This window comes from Cydia fagiglandana, chromosome 20, assembly GCF_963556715.1.
Source record: "Cydia fagiglandana chromosome 20, ilCydFagi1.1, whole genome shotgun sequence".
Taxonomy (NCBI): Eukaryota; Metazoa; Arthropoda; class Insecta; order Lepidoptera; family Tortricidae; genus Cydia; species Cydia fagiglandana.
Genome location: NC_085951.1, coordinates 6,496,362 through 6,514,676, shown reverse-complemented (window position 1 = coordinate 6,514,676; position 18,315 = coordinate 6,496,362). Strand labels below are relative to the sequence as shown.

The window sequence follows — 18,315 nt, the reverse complement described above, 5'->3', positions numbered from 1 at the left end:
ACTGCAACCCCACACAAAAACGAACGGCTTTCAAAGTAGGTTTAGGTTAGGTTAGAACTGCGACTCCACACAGAAACCAACGGCTATCAAAGTAGGTTTAGGTTAGGTTAGAACTGCGACCCCACACAAAAACTAACGGCTTTCAAAGTAGGTTTAGGTTAGGTTAGAACTGCGACCCCAAACAGAAAGGAACGGCTATCAAAGTCAAATATTATATATTGTAATAATTTTATGCGTAATAAATTTTATTAAATGCAATCCAAAATGAAATAAGAAAACCCGTAAAGAAATACCACGATATAAACTATATACGAAATAACTCGAGTGCCAATTAAAAGTCCTAGATTTAAATTTACTAGTATCAATTCTTCGACGCAGTGACTTGTCGATGAAATGAAAATACTTGAAACGTTGTCTTCGAAATAACATTCGATGAAATGTCTGTCGGCAATTCAAAGGTAAACCCTTTTTCTTCCCTGCTAAGAGGGATCAAAGTTGTACTTTTCTGTACTGTTTTTTTTTGGTCAAATAATACATATTTTGGAACATAACAATTTCCTCATAGTTGATGTGAAAACCAGGTATGTGTCACACGGTATCAAAATTATTTCGTCTTGGGCGTTGACACTTGAATGCCTCATTACGCTCAGGATTCTCCTTTAGAATCCATCGCTTCATTCAGGATTCAATGTACGCCTTGACGGAAATACAGTGTGGAAAGATAAGTCGGGCCCTGGAGGGAAACTACCTTAAATCCTTAAGCTGGCTCATTTTACTTAAAGGAATGTCTCCTTTATTTTTAAAAAGAAACAAAACTGCATTCAAAGATTTTTAAATAATTATATGGTTGAACCGGGAATCGAACCCGCTACACGAGAAAAAAATTACCCTGTAGCTTTATCATACCGATCGAAAGGCTTCATCATAAGGATTATTTTTTGCAAAATAACATGGTGTCAGAAATAAAAGGAAGACCATGAATTTGAAATTTATTGAATTAAAAGAATACCTTTGTGTGTAGCGAACGTGAGCCCGGCGCGCAGCCCGCTGGGCGTGGTGCGCGAGGAGTCGGCGTCGGGCGGCGCCTCCTTCGACACGCTGGAGCCCTCCAACGACCCCCGGCCCGAGACCCGCTCCAACTGCGTGTCGCCGGCCAGCTCCAATGGCGGGGTTTATTCCGTGAGTCCTATTACTATTAAGTATCTTATTGTTTTTGGGGGCCCTTGCGGATACACTTCGACCCATAGGGATCTTTTGTGCAATTACCCCCCTAGAGAAGATCCGTCAATACTCAAGAGCTTTTCCCACCATATCCATGTGTCGGATGATGGAGCTCATGGGTAGCGTTTTAAAGTCCTTTGGTTCCCAATATCATGTTCCAAAGTCCTTCATTCTTTGTCTGGCGAGAGCATGACATTCGCACATTAAGTTCTATAACCATACTCTGAATCTTTAGGTATATAAATAAAAGTAGACAAAATCTACCCTCAAATGGCTCCTTAAGCCAGTTGAAGGTAGAATAAAACATTACATGATCAAATAATGTAGGTTAAAGTCAGGTCGATCAGTGACAGATCCAGGTGGTTTTGTATTTGGTTGGTTAGCCAATAAATGTTATAACTACCCGAAAATTTACAAATTGTTTGTTTACTTTTATTCATGAAGGCTTTGTCGGCGCGGCTGGTCGATTCCACAGGGGACCGTAGGGCTGGCGCGTACCTCTCTCAGCGAATCGCCCTAGCGGTACAGAGAGGTAACGCCGCCAGTGTAATGGGGTCCTTGCCGCAGTCCGAGCTGTTAGACGGGGCATATCTGTTATGATTGGGTTAAGTTTTTATACTGTAAATATTCTAGGTAGGTACTAATTTATTATTAATTTTTAATTCTAAGTTAATTTATAGTATTTTTTTTTATTAATTTCTATTGTTCCAAATGTTATTATTGTATGTTTAATAATAAATTCAATTACTTTTATTTAAATACCTAAAGATAGTATTTTACAAGACTGACACTGACACTATTTTTTTCAATATCTTTTTCATTTAAAGGAAGAGTTAGATAAAAATTAGATTAACGACATTTTTCAAGCACGTGCTTATAATCCGAAAAATGTATATTTTTTTCAGAATGAACTAGTGGAAAGCTTCGCTTTGAACTTGCATCGCATTGAAAAAGATGTGCAAAGGTGCGACAGGAACTACCCGTTCTTCACAGATGAGAATCTCGACAAGCTGAGGAATATTATGTGCACGTGAGTAACTTTTTATACACAATAACAAAAATATTGATTTAAGGAATATAAACCAGGGATCGGATACCGGTATTTTTTGTATGGGAACGAAAACGGTACTTTTTCGTTCTTTGTTAATTATTTCATTTCTAATTGGGCAGTCTAATACGCAACCTAAATACACAACTGAGTCCTACATTTCGAGTTTAAAATAATTCAAAAAATATGTTTCTTTCGAATTTTTTGCAAAAACACCGGTTCCGATTCCTGCCTTAGACCATCAAATATTTACAAAAAAATGTATCTTTATCAGGTATGTGTGGGAGCACCTAGAAATGGGTTACATGCAAGGCATGTGCGACCTGGCAGCTCCTCTGCTGGTGATGATGCGCGAAGAGGGCGCTGCGCACGCGCTGTTCGCGAGCCTCATGTCGCGCGCTAAGGAGAACTTCCCGTCTGGACAGGCCATGGACGCGCACTTCGCGGATATGAGGTCAGTCTGATAACACTCGGACTACGTTAAGTTTGCACCGACTTGGCAGTAACAATACACAGGTCCGCTATACCAGGCGTGGCTCACTCCGCGATATATCGTCGCTTTGCATCAAGTACATCCGTCCCACACCAATTTTGGTGGCTAGCCATAAGCCGCGCGTGGCGCTGTCGCCAGAGATGTGAAAAATACTTTATAAAAAGTATTTAAATACAAAATACAAATACTTCCTTGATAATACTATTTCAAATGCAAAATACAAAATAGTTTTTGAATTTGTATTTAAATACAAAATACGAAATAGGTATTTTCAAAATACTTTTTAAAAATACAAATACTTTGCGATAAAAGGTACTCTGAGTAGTCAATACCTAGTCTGAATTATAAAGTATTACTCGGAATTTCCGAGTTCAAAAGACTCTCTTTATTCTTTGAAATCCATCCTCTATCTAAAGTGCAAATTTCTAGTTGTTAGCTCATATTAACCGGTAGGATGTAGGTATGGATGATGGTTTTTAATGGCCAACTTTTAAAGCATTAATTTGTAATGTTTTACAGCTAGTATAATGCCTCTCGTTAGTGTGATGAAAACGTCTCGTTTGTGTTTCACCAGGGCAGAAAAGTTTGTTCTCCTCTCGTGCCTTGAAACGCAACACTCAAGATTCCACTTTTTAACCATCAGTCGCTACGCTTGTGGTCATGTGCGACGTTACTAAACAGATTCAACAGTTCCATGTGAAAAGAATGAGAGAGTTGCTAGGATTGTAACATCAGAAGAGTTTGTAACTCCTACCTACATTACCTACATATATACTATAAAGTATTTTGTATTTTGAAAATAGAAAATAGGTCCCAAAAACTATTTCAAATAAAATACAAAATAGTTTTCTTCAAAAGGTATTTAAATACAAAATATAAAATAGGTATTTTGCATTTTGTATTTGCATTTTAAATACGAGTATTTCAAATAAGTTACATCTCTGGCTGTCGCCACCTAGCGGTCATATCTGTCCTGATCGTAACAGACTCGTTTTGTTAGAGAGTGAGTCTTCTGTACCTAGTACTATTATTTATTCTGTGACAATACACAGGTCCGCCATACTTCACGTAGCCACAAAACAGATAGGTACAGAAGTCAATCACATGTATGTACTTACTTCACTTTTCATACCTACGCTCGGCGGTCGCTCTAGGGTCGTCAACTATGGCTTATGCACAAAAAACTATCCTGGTAGTGGCACTCGTGTCTAACGTATCGCATCTCGTAACTAGTTGTTTGATTTATTGTTGAGGATGAAACCCATACAACCATTTCCAGTCGCCGTTACGACGCGGTGTAGACACATCTTGTGTCGACACCGTCTGTTTCGGTCACAATTCCAGTCGCAGAGTCGTCGCCGTGTCGACACAGTTACCAGAAATGGGGAAGGGTCGACACATGACACAAAGTGACATAAAGTGTGGTCGCCGTGTGCACACATTGTTTCGGGTTTGCGACTACTTTATGCCAAAATCATTCGTTCATTCGTTCATTTTGTTCCTGTCAAATGGAAACTGTCAGATGGAAAAATAGTTAAATAAAAATAAGTGACATATTAATACGCCATCTCTAAAACGGATTACAAAACGTAATTATATATTGTTTGCATTTATATTACAATAGGACTTAAATTATTATGGGGAATTAAACTGCTCGAGTGATTTGATAAACTAAGTGTAATATAATCAACGCGCCACCACATTGTTTTAGTTTAGCCGGAAATGAAATTGTTTACTTCTCAGTGCTTGTGTTCATAAATATATTATTTGATGCATTTTTAGTACTTCGATGCGTATACTATACTTAAATAACAGAAATAACGCTTTACATACTACGAAACTTGTTAATTATGATGTATAAATATGGTTTAAGGCTGAGAAATATTGCAGTCACAAAGTAGTCGCAAATGTTTCGACTTTGTGTCGACTCTGTGTAGACACATGACACGCGCTGTCAAAAGTAATAACAAAGTTACTGGATTTGCAAAATGGCTCCTTGTGTTCATTTGTTTTCAGATATTCTCAAAGTGTAAAAATGACGTGGTCAGAGATGGGACTTAATAGATTAACTGTTTATTCGACTAATTAATGGAATAAAAAAAGTTAATCCTCAAATTTTAATCACGATTAGTTTAGTCGACCTAACATAGATTGAAATTGAATTAATCTGAACATTAATCGAATAAATTATCGATTAAATCTCGGTTGGAAGTTGACAGGGGGCCATTTTTGTACGTAAAAATAATAGAAATGTCTTGCATGCAGATGGTAGCCAAACACTTTGTCATAAAAGTCGAGATGGGTGTCGATTTATAGGTTTTAGGGAGTGCCGATTTCGAAAATGATGACCATTTTGGAATCCAAAATGGCGGCCATGCACTGTGTCATAAAAGTCGTCATGGATGTCGTTTTATACGTTTTAGGGGGCCCCAATTTTGAAAATGATGACCATTTTGGAATCCAAAATGGCGGCCATGCACTATGTCATGAAAGTTGTCATGGGTGTCGTTTTATAGGTTTTGGGGGGCGCAGATTTCGAAAACGATAACCATTTTCGATTCCAAGATGGCGGCCATGCACTATGTCATAAAAGTCGTCATGGATGTCGTTTTATAGGTTTTAGGGGGCCCCGATTTAGAAAATGATGACCATTTTGGAATCCAGAATGGCGGCCATGCACTATGTCATGAAAGTTGTCATGGGTGTCGTTTTATAGGTTTTGGGGGGCGCAGATTTCGAAAACGATAACCATTTTCGATTCCAAAATGGCGGCCATGCACTATGTCATAAAAGTCGTCATGGATGTCGTTTTATAGGTTTTAGGGGGCCCCGATTTAGAAAATGATGACCATTTTGAAATCCAAAATGGTGGCCATGCACTATGTCATAAAAGTCGTCATGGGTGTCGTTTTGTAGGTTTTAGGGGACGCAGATTTCGAAAATGATGGCCATTTTGGAATCCAAAATGGCGGCCACGCACTATGTCATAAAAGTCGTCATGGGTGTCGTTTTATAGGTTTTGGGGGGCGCAGATTTCGAAAACGATAACCATTTTCGATTCCAAAATGGCGGCCATGCACTATGTCATAAAAGTCGTCATGGATGTCGTTTTATAGGTTTTGGGGGGCGCAGATTTCGAAAATGATGACCATTTTGGATTCCAAAATAGTGGCCATGCACTATGTCATAAAAGTCGTCATGGGTGTCGTTTTATAGGTTTTAGGGGGCGCAGATTTCGAAAACGATGACCATTTTGGATTCCAAAATGGCGGCCATGCACTCGTCGTATAAAAGTCGTCATGGATGTCGTTTTGTTGGTCATGGTCATCATTTTCGAAATCTGCTCTTCCTAACACCTATAAATCAACATCTATGACGGCTTATATGACAAAGTGCACGGCAGACATCTTGGAATCCAAAATGGTCATCATTTTCGAATTCTGCACTCCCTAAAACCTATAAAACGATATCCATGACGACTTTTATGACAAAGTGCACGGCACACATCTTGGATTCCAAACTGGTCATCATTTTCGAAATCGGCACTTCCTAAAACCTATAAAACGATATTCATGACGACTTTTATGACAAAATACGTAGCGGCCATCTTGGATTATAAAATGATCATCGTTTTCGAATTCTGCACTCCCTAAAACCTATAAATCGACATCCGTGACGACGCAAGTTATCTTTATTTTCAGATCTAACAAATTGCTACAGAATACAAAGGACAAAAAAAGAAGCGAGGAGGTAATGAAACAAGCAAAAATACAGATGATTCCTCGACGCAATGGGATGCTTCTTAAATTGTGTCCAGATTTTTTTGTCATAAAAGTTTTTATTTTTCACGTATTACTCTCACAAGTTCCGTGACATTTCGACCTTGTAATTTTTTAAGTAAATGTTTTTGTTTATCTGTGAGGATCTCACTAGAATAATATAATCAAGGTATGTTTATATTTGATAATTGAAATAGTAACGCAAAAAAAAAATATATTTGTGTCTTATATTCCTGCCGAAGACTTTTATTTTTCCTTTTCCTTCTACACAAGTTTGGTCAAGTAATAAGAATTTAGGGCTCTCAATTTTATTTTGACTTCTACAACAGTAAAGCTACGAGGCCATGTTTGGTATCGTTTTCGTATAAATTCGCAATACCAAATTTAGTTATGGTATCACAATGACACCATTCCAAAGTAAAAACATATAAAGTCTATTTCAATAGAACTTGCTAACTATGTAAACAAACCGCCATATTGAAATTGTCTCTGAATGATCAATTTACTAGTGATGGGCAAGACTCCTACTTACTACTTTACTAATGTCAAACCATATCGAATAATAAGATACCAAAAGTAAAAAACAAGTAGTTACTTAATTTTAATTTGTTTAATCACGATCAGAACAAATATTAGTACTTAAGAGTGATGTATTGATGTATTTTATAACCGTGGCGGTAGGTACAGAGCGTGGGTTGGGTAGTGTGTAGCGGGTTTATATTACAAACTTTAGTCACAACACTACCCATCATAGACAATTGTAGAATTTAAAAGAAACAAAACCGCCCTTCCATCAGGTCCTAATAACCTAACTTATGAAACCATTTTAAACTTTTAATGAAATATCCAAGATACAGTTACATATTTATGTATTTTACGGAACGGACCGTTTCAATAGTGTATATGTGTATGGTTTCAATGGTATTTGATGAGGTGGTGTGAAAATTCAAAGAGAAACAGTGATAAAACATAATTACATTGTTTGTTTACATAGTTAGCAAGTTCTATTGGAATAGACTTTAAACTTACTTTCTTTTAAACTCCTCTTCACGCTTAAACTGCTGAACAGTTTTAATTTAAATTTAGTACACATATATTTTGAGTCCCGAGACAGGACATAATAAGTTATCTCAAAAATCATCCTTCAAAGGTGTGAAATGAGGTGTAGGGGGGAATTCAGAATTGACTTCTTGAAGTTAATACTGTTTAAGTTTAGGTTTGAAGTCATGTTTTTTTATCATTTTTAACTAAATCAAAGATGTAGACCATCCCAAATTTAATATAAATCGGTCCAGCGGTTATTGATTTCCCGTACAAATTTCCACGCCACTTTTCACACCTTCAAAAGATGATTTTGGTTATAAGATCTATCCTATGTCCTGTTCCGGGACGCAAACTATTTCTATACCAAATTTCAACGAAATCGGCTCAGCGGTTAAGCGTCAAGAGGAGTTTAAAAAAAACCGACCAAGTGCGAGTCGGACTCACGTATTAAAGGTTCCGTACATTAAGTCCGACTCGCGCTTGACTGCACATTTCTAATAGGTTTTCCTGTCATCTATAGGTAAAGAACTATTTTGTGTATTCAGACAGACATACATACAGACGCACGAGTGATCCTATAAGGATTCCGTTTTTTGCTTTTGGGGTACGGAACCCTAAAAAGATTTTTTTAATTTTGTGGAATGGTTTCAATGTGATACCTTAAATGTATTCAGCAACCCAGATTTATACGAAAACGATACCATACACGGCCTAGCACCTTCACTGATGTAGATATATCAAGATAAAATTGAGAGCCCTAAATAAACTTTCAAGAGCGGATATCTCAAAAACTATTCAACATATCGAAAAAATTGACTGAATAAACTTATAACAAATTAAATTAACTTTCATTTTGTATAAGTGGCCATGTCGCTAAGATGCATAGTTTCCGAGATATAATCGAAAAACCGGAAAATGGGACATTCAAAGCCCCCTCTCTTCCCCCCGCTCAAGGGCTACGGCCTGGGACTTTTGACATGTTCACCTTCTAACTTGTCCAAACCAAGTTACAGAGTCAAAAATTGTGTTCCGAGCATTTCCCTCTACAACTTTTTTGAGCATTCGTTGGCTGACCTAAGTAGCTTATTGCATTTCTTTAAAAACTTTTCTGTAAAAGGTTGACGGGTGTTGGGTGTTTATATGGTTTTGGTCGATTATTATCATTTGCATCGCCCATGATGACTTACTAGAATTACTTACGAGCACACGAGACACTAATAGTAGTTTGACTAACCTTGGTTTTCAAGAGGTATTTTATATTGACATTTGCTGTCACAAATTTGCTGTCAGATTTAGTCGCAAACCGCACGCAAAGTGCACACAAATGTGTCGACACCTTGTTACGGAAAAGTGTACACACGGCGACGACACTTTGTTTCGAAACAATTCTAGACACATTGTGTGGACTCTGTTACGACACATCTGACATTTAGTTACCACTTTGATGATTCTGCGACTGGAATGGTTATATGGGAACTGGAAGAATGGAAATATAAATGAATAATAACTAAAATATTTTAATATTAATGTCATTGTTAAACTGGTAGCTTAAAAAACGACAATTCACCGTTTAATGTTGAATTTAAACAACCGTCCACTGAACAGTTATAAATTATAATAACTTTTTTTTGTTTCTCCATTATTGCACAAATAAGTTCACAGACGCGCGTCTTAGAGCGGATGGCACTCGCGCTAGCACTGGTCCCAACCGGTCCGAGATATCGTGTCCGTGAGCAGTGTCTGTGTGTGCGTTGCTCGAGCGCACTTTGTATGAAGATTGATTTCTGTACCTATCTGTTTTGTGACATAGCACTTAGCATGTAAACTTAGCGTGACTCAGTTTTTGATGTGTGATGTCTGACCCAGTTTTTAAGTTTCTTAGTGGTAGTGTGGTCTGTGGTAAGTGACCGCCGTGACCGGAGATCATTGACACTGACAACATGTTATGCTGCCGAGATGTTTGGATATTTTAATTTTATATTGAATGATATAGAATAAATTGCGGCAACATTTTCTTACTTTTTTTGGTCTTGAATTACGTTTTGCAGTATAGTGAAAATCTCGATCGCGGAAAGTGCGGAAACCCTAATTAAGTTGTATCGTATATTTGCAATAGGTATTAATAATAATTTTTGTTCAGGTCGCTGATCCAGATCCTGGATTGCGAGTTGTACGAGCTGATGCACGCCCACGGCGACTACACACACTTCTACTTCTGTTACCGCTGGTTCCTACTCGATTTCAAGCGTGAACTGCTATACCAGGATGTAAGTCACATTCATTTAGGTATCATCCTTTTAAGAGCCCATCAACGTGCACACTAGCGCCACTGCTAAATAATCGTGATTATTTAAATTTAACGACAGGTATTTAAAAAAGGGGGCCGCTACGTACTGCATTTCGTATTTAAGTACCTACCTTTAGAATACATCGAACTAGTTTTTATGTTGCTGGATTCGTCAATTTATGCGTCCAAAGTTAAAACGGCCGTTTTTGTTTAGGGCTTCACACTACGTAGGAGCCCCTTTTTTAAAATATATGACGTTAAATTTAAATAATCACGATTATGCAGTGGCTCTAGTGTGCACGTTGATGGGTTCATAATCCTCTCAACGAAGATGCCCAATAATCTGTAACTGGTTGACCTAAATTCACCTTTACATTCGGGATTACCGCAATACCCCGGGCTGACCCACCAGCCGGCGACCAATCGGTTGTCTCGCGTGCTTTACTTTACAACCTTTAACTCAACTGTCATCTCTTCTCCCATATGTTCATTAAGTTTTGTTTTGCCTTATTTTATATTTGTTATGTGTATTTGAATTGGTTGCCCTGAAAACCAGCGCCATGGCTAAGGACATTAGTCATCGGCATATGCTGAAGTGGCATCCATTTTGGTGTCTTGTACTAGAATAAGATGTATTACAGATTTAGCATGTATTTCAACACCAAATAAACCAATTCTATTCCATTCAACTTATATTCAACAATCTATCCTATTTGAATGTTTTTGAAGACAGTCAGTTAGTCATAAGTCATAGGTATCTACATTAAACTGAATTGCCGTAACGTTAGTCTTTATGAATAACAATGCAGGTGTTTTCTGCATGGGAGCTGATCTGGGCGGCGCGTCACGTGGCCTCCGAGCACATGGTGCTGTTCCTAGCACTAGCCCTACTCGAGACCTACAGAGACGTCATCCTGGCTAACACCATGGATTTTACGGATATCATCAAGTTTTTCAATGGTGAGTCAAACATACAAAGGTTACTTATAATCCACCCTCCGTTACTTTAAATTTTTTTATTATTTATTAACCCCACCAGCACCACGGTACTATTAGCAAAAAGGACACTGCAAGCACTATTAGCAATAATAAAGTATATTTATAAATAAATATTGTAATCTAGTGGAAGATAACACTCGGGAAGTGATTCCTTTCTCTTTTAGGTACTTAATTTATTCTCTATTACGCGAGAGCAACTAACTTTGTATTAAGTAGTTATATATGTAAACAGCTAACACGTGTACTTAACACGTTTATTTTACTTTCCTATTGATCATACAATGAATAATGTATTATTTCGTAGTAAATTGACACAATAATAGTTTATCTAATCATGGTAATTGAATACATCTGCATAATACAACATGTTAATGAGATAAAGTCTAGCCAGGGGAATCACCGGACCGACGCAGTACTGACAAAGTACGATCTCTAATGATAGCGACTTGTTATAATCACAAAGAAAAAACACATTAAGTAGGCAAGTTTTTGCTTGATAAGATGGCAAACTAATGATGCACGATAGTAATTAAAATTAGATTTGGTATTTAGATTAGATTTTATTTAATGCACGTAGGTAATGCGTACTTACAACTAAATATAGTTGCAAAAAAGGCTAAAGTGAATAAAACTTCATGAATAAAAAAAAATGTTTCGGTGTATGATTGACTTGTAGAAAATTCGTTTTTATTTTTTATTTATATTTTTATTATGAAATTCCGTTTAGTATATAAAAGGTAAGTAAATAATTATCAATAATTGAAAGTTCCACTAATACATTATCTCACAGTCACAGTTCCTACGTATACGTAGGTTGGGGAGATATTTAAGAACTATAATGTTTTGGCCAATGTAATATCTTAACTGATTTGTTAATATATGTAATGTTCGCTGTTTGTTTCCCTTTAATTAAAAAAAAATAACAATATAACTTGTTTTCAGAAATGGCTGAACGGCACGACGCGTCAGCGGTGCTGTCTCTCGCCAGGGATCTCGTGTTGCAAGTTCAAACCCTGATAGAAAACAAATAAACTATAGGTAACAATAACCTCGTAAGACCCAGCATATAAAGTTTTCATATATTTAATTTGAACCTTATTCTATAAGTAAATTAGAACGAATTTAATTTAATTTAAAAAGCAACGGAACAAAAGAAATGCTACTTTATTTGGTTCATGGAAGGTTCAAATTAGTTTGCACGATTATGTACATTGTAATGTACATTTAGTACCAGTGTTGGCAAAAAATCAATTCGAATTGACGATTGACGATTGAGGATTGACCGATCAATCCGAATTGACGATTGACGATTGACGAAACTAATTCTAAATCTACTGATTGAGGATTGACGATTACTAATCGTTAATTCGAATTGATCGGTCAATCCTCAATCCTCAATCGTCAATTCGGATTGACGATTACTTTGTATGTACCTACCTAATGTCCTTTTTATTTAGGCCATTTTTCGAAACTAGCCAAATACATTCAAAAGCGGTGTCTGAGTTTACCAAAGGTTCCGAAACATGTTTCCGACGGCAATATGAAGGATGTCCTTTTTGGAACATTTTCGGGACTTTCCTTGAAATTAACCAATAGCGTTCAAAATCGATATCTGAGGTGCTCAAAGGTTTGAAACTTGTTTCCGAGGGAAATATTGAGAGATGCCCTTTTTTGGGACATTTCTAGAAATTACCCGATTGCGTTTAAAATCGATATCTGAGGTAACCAGAGGTTTCTAAACATCTTTTCAACTGCAATATTGAAAGGTTTCCTGTTTTGGGACATTTTAGTGACATTCTTTGAAAGTGACTGCTTGCATTCAAAATCGATATCTGAGGTGCAAAACATGGTTTCAACGGCAATATTTAGATTCTACACTTTAGCCGCGTACTTACTTTACTACCTGCATTACGCCACCCTGCTGATAACAAGATGCGTTCTAAAAACGTACGAGTGCGAAAGAGATAGCATGATTCTAATCCTTTTATTGTTCTAGTGGTGTCCAGTTTGAGTCCAGTAGAGATAAGACATTCGGTCTTCAACCCTTGTTGTTTGTTGGTGTGTGACTGTGTGTGTTTGTTTTAAATTGGACTGTGGATTTTCTTTTGGCGTTGGCTTGTTATACGGACTTTTGGATTTACTTCTGGACTGTTTCATATGATTAGCTTGGCGTGACTTTGAGGATTGGACATCGCAGTTGTTCTTACGGTAAGTAACATTTACCAACTATTATTTGTCGTAAAGGTTAACATTGAATATCTATAGGCACTTTTTTTAAATCTAGAACAATGTTATGTGGGTTTAAAAATTTCACTTTGTTATTTTCGTGTGCAAGATTAATGGATAAAAAATAATTATGAGAATACATCTGTAAGATAACTTTTGTATGATATTATAATTATGTCTAAATCAATAAAAAAATATCATATTTCGGGCTCCCTTCGATTTCATTTGATGCTTGTTATGTTTTTATGACAGATTGTTATTGTGAGATAAATGAATAAATAATATCCATAATAACGAGTAAAGTTCAATATATAAAGCCTTGCCAGTATTACAGTGAATACCGGGGGATACCCCGATACTTACTGTAATACTCGCAAGGCATTCAATAAAAATAAATCATTCTTTTGGGCAACCGTTGGGCACCTCAGATATAAATTTTGAACGCAATCGGTTGGTTTCAAGAAATGTCCCAAAATGTCCCAAAACAGGGCATTTCGGAAAATTACCTTCGGAAACATGATTCGGAACCTTAGCGTAGGTAAAAAGTCATTTCTCGGTATTGCCGTCAGAAACATGTTTCGAAACCTTTGGGCACCTCAGATATCGATTTTGAACGCAATCGGTTAATTTTAAGAAACGTCCCATAAATGTCCAAAAAAAAAAGGAAACTACATACGTCTGTATTGCCGTCGAAAACATGTTACCTACCATGTGAACCTTTGGAAATCTCAGATATCGTTTTAAAGTGCCAACGAATAATTTAAAAAAATGTCCCGAAATGGAAGGGACATGTTTCGGGACCTATGGTCGACATCGATTACGAATATGAACGTAATCGGCCAATTTCGAAAAATGTCCCAAAAAGGGACATCAGTCAATACTGACATCAGGAACATGTTTTCGAACCTCTGGGAACCTCAGATATCGACTTTAAGTCGGATTGACGCGTCAATTCGATTGATCAATCCGGATTGATTTAGTTCAGATTGATGCCAACACTGTTTAGTACACACTTTACTTATCACTGCTCTACGTAGGTATATGGATCATCGAAAGTAGATTATTTGGATAAAGATGTATTTAATGAGTTTTATTAACAAAAATCCAAGATAACATCGGCTGGTGTCTGTAATATGGCTACGTCTCAAAGCTTCGTTTTATTTATACGAAAATGTGGTCGTGTTGCACGCAACGGACTATGTTTGGTTTGAAAATAAATAGGTAAAGATACATTTTTACCTACCTTCACGAACATAAGTACTTAATGCTATTTTGCAACTTGTCAAAAAACACCTGATACTGACAATTATATTTTAAAATTATTTACCTACTTTTGTCACTGCAAAAATGTAGGTATATACCTAGGTACAATATACATAATATTGTCAGTGTCAGGTTAGAATAAAATTCTCAAGTTGGTGAATTAGGACCAGAAATGGGCAATTTCCAGTTATTAAAATTCACCATATTATGGACGCATTGTTATATACTTATCATCGAAAATTAAACCTATTGTTTGTACTATACCTGCTATAATAATACCGTTCTGCAATCATAATTACCTAAAACTTATAATTCCTAATACATTGTACTTATAAATAGGTAATTATATAAATCAGAGTACTCACACTCAATCGTGATTTAACAATTACAAAATAATCATTATTTTGGTACATTTTACGATCGTAGTAAACGAGAATGCTAAGTTAGTCAAATCGTCTATTAAACGTAGGCAAAGTATTTTATTAGATTAAATCTAGTTGAGTTCATGTCAGATGAATAAAATATGCTCATTTTGTATGTTCCATTTATAAGCGACAGTATTTACTCATAAAAGGTTTTTTTTTTTCACTTTTAAAATAATTTATTTACAAACAAGATATATACAGTGGTATTACTAAAAGAAATTAAAACGCAATTATTACATACTTATATATAGGAAAATATGTAAGTATTTTCATATTTCAGAACCTTATTAGACATAGGTAATAAATATATTATTACCCACCAATTTAAGTTAAAAATACCTACTAAAATACATCAAGTTCGTCGTTTCGAACTATTACTTAGGTTACTTTTAAAATATATACCTACTTAAACTAAATTATAATAAATTAATAAACATGAATGAGGAAAATAAGCGGGAACTTACTTATTTCATTCATGAAAAATGAATTAATAGGAAGTGTTTGATAACATACACTACATGTGAGTACGAGAGGGGTTCCACGAATTTCCCTACTACATAATATTTACTCATTACCGCTGGTTGTAAAGGATTCCCCGGTCTTGTTGATAAAAACAACATTCTTTAGTTACAACACGCTTCGGTGCCTACATTAGGCAATACACAAGCGTTCGCTATTGATCGTCACTAATTTATTCGATATATACTAATGTATTTACTAATTTTCAGAGTTTTTCTTAATGCCACAAGTTGTGGATGATTTATTTCAGGACAAAATACCTAACAATTTTGTTTATAGAGAAACGCCATCTAAAATAAAAATGTATCGTGATGTCGAATGCCATACATTATTTACTTTTCAAAACTATTATTATTTGCCTAGGTCCACAGGTTAACAGTTGTTTGTGTTCTGCCTTACTCATCAAAATAGTTAGAGTAATTACTACGATTACGTCAGGCTGTGATGACTTTTTATGACATTTATCAGTTGAACGACACGTGACCGATAGTATATATAACCGTGAGCGAAACTTTAATCCACTTGTAAATTAGGTGATAATTTGATAAATATAACCAACGTTTTTTAAATTTATAGACCTCTTGATTTATAAATACTATATAAAATATTGTAGGGTATTTCTGTTTTATACTCTCGACGCTGATATAACGGGACGAATATAATTATTATCATAATTTGTAACTTTATTATCTAATTCAAGTTGCGATAAATACCCTGTTTTTTTTTTAATATAAAATATAATTTATTACAATTTTGGGTGTTGATCTAAGTAGTTCCCTGAAGAATGAACCGGGTGTGTCATATCATATCGACTACAAATTGAAGATGATTCAATAATATCGTGGCAGTACCTACTATTCAATATAAATATTTATACTTACATTACATACATCATTATTATCTTGAAGTCTATCAAACCTCTGCATATCGTCTTAAGTACTTCCCTCCGTGCCTTGACCTTACACAGTTTTTATATATTTGAATTCGTATAGTTCTTGTTCAAAACTATTTTAATATTACGTCGAGTAAACCTCAGTAAAAATATACTTACCCATCATATTCAAACACTGTGTGACTGTTACTCAGTGTGCTTGTAAGTATACGAATGTCAACATTAATTCTAGGATAAATATCTTAAAACCAGGTTAATTATTACACAAACTCTTGATTTGTAAATATTTATGATTCTCGTCAATATTTTATCATACCAAATGGATTTACACATTGGAAATCTGGTTTTTGGTCCTCACGAAAAGTCAGATACTACGAGTAAAGGTTATTACTAAATTGTCGTAAGCATAAATTACCATAATAAGTGCTTCCATAATGAGTTTGTTTTATGTACAGTTGTATATGATAATCCCTTAAATTATTTACTTATAAGTTAAGTAGGTATATTTTATTTGTGCTTATTCATATACTCATAATATGCAAACATTATTTAGTCAACGGAGGCAACGAAGCAGTAATGCTGTTGTTTAGGGTTTTTATTTATTTATGGAAAACTTCAATAAAAGCTGTTTGTTTAGGCCTCAATTTTACTAACTTACAGGTACTTACCAATAAATATATGTCAGCCATATTTCATCATACAATATAATAATAACTTATGGTTATAGGAAAAGGAAAAATATTTATAAATATTATAAATAATGAAATATATATATTTGTTTAAACTGTATTAAGTGTAGTAACTATATTCTTAGATTTGTCTTTTTAAATAAATTTCTATGTAGGTATATTTTACCCCCTTATTCATAAACGTTTACTAAAGTTAACAAGCCGATAATAATCGTTTGTTCCTTTCCGACGTATTGGTATGATGAAAAGGGACAAACGATTATTATCGGCTTGTCAACTTTAGTAAACGTTTATGAATAAGGGGGTTAATCTTTATGAGTGATGTGGTGACAAAAAACTCAGTCAACATTATTAAGCACAAAATTTCGGTCAAAATAATGGTAGGTACAAAACCTCAACAAAATTGGTAATCTACCTGAGGTTGTTTTATTCACCACGGCACTGGTAAAATGATTTCATCATTAAAACTACAGCTTGTTTGGTGTTTTTGCAACACGCTCTGTGTCAGTCTGTCCGGATGTATGTGATGATCAATACGCTTACCCTATCATTAACTTTATATACAACATTGGCCTAAGTCCAAACATTAAAATATTAGCTAAGCTATTGTGTTAAGAACACATTAACTGGTGTCAAATTTAGAAAATTTAATATTTAAAATACATAAGGAAACGATAAAATATACATGTGCGAACAAAACGAGTAGGAAATTAATCGAAATATTTTCTCTAAAATTATTTTTTGTGTTAAACTCATTAGTAAAGGTACAATAAATGGTTCTACAATAAATGGTTTAAAGTATATTTCTTAACGTTTTGTTCGCATTGTGGATGATAATTTAGAAATTATAAAGGATGTTTTGTATAATTAGATAAATGTTTGTACGAATCAATGTTATGGTCATTTTATCGCACTTGTTAAATTAAGGAGATGAAATTATTTGATTCTGTTTAGTGTACAGTTGTATAGATGAATGTTTACAAGTGTCTATAGCTATTGGAACATTGTATCGAATTTGTCCTAAATGTCTTTTTGTACTTGTCTAGCTTCGATAAACTTTTCAATAAATGGTAGCAAAATGCCTAGATGAATCTTTTGTAGCAGTATGTAGTACACATTTATTACTATTTTTACGTTAATTGCTTAGAAACAAATCACTCTCATTATTTTATATTTTCAGGCAAATTCACAACAGTCAAAAAATGTTTTAGAAAATAATCAGTTAAACTCCTATACTGCCATGAATTTTAGTTATCTCATGTAGTACGTATCTATCTATAGTACTATAGTATATCCTAAACAATTATTAAGTAGATTAAATAGATATTTAACGATGTTAATAAATGACATTCTAACTGTCATTGTTTATAGATTCGTAATGAAACTATTTTTGTGAAAGTCATCTTGTCATTAAAATATGTTTACACTTG

At 35.0% G+C, this 18,315-nt stretch overlaps 1 protein-coding gene across 1 annotated transcript in view; it reads left to right on the top strand.

Annotated features, from left to right (window-relative positions):
* Nucleotides 1–18,315, top strand: part of LOC134674922 (small G protein signaling modulator 2-like) — a 136,017-nt gene extending 117,702 nt beyond the window's left edge. Inside the window, exons 18-23 of the mRNA XM_063533083.1 lie at nt 1,022–1,179; nt 2,127–2,251; nt 2,544–2,723; nt 9,726–9,852; nt 10,682–10,832; nt 11,814–18,315. Of these exons, the coding sequence (XP_063389153.1) occupies nt 1,022–1,179; nt 2,127–2,251; nt 2,544–2,723; nt 9,726–9,852; nt 10,682–10,832; nt 11,814–11,902 (830 nt within the window). The 3' untranslated portion in view covers nt 11,903–18,315. The remainder of the gene's footprint in view (nt 1–1,021; nt 1,180–2,126; nt 2,252–2,543; nt 2,724–9,725; nt 9,853–10,681; nt 10,833–11,813) is intronic.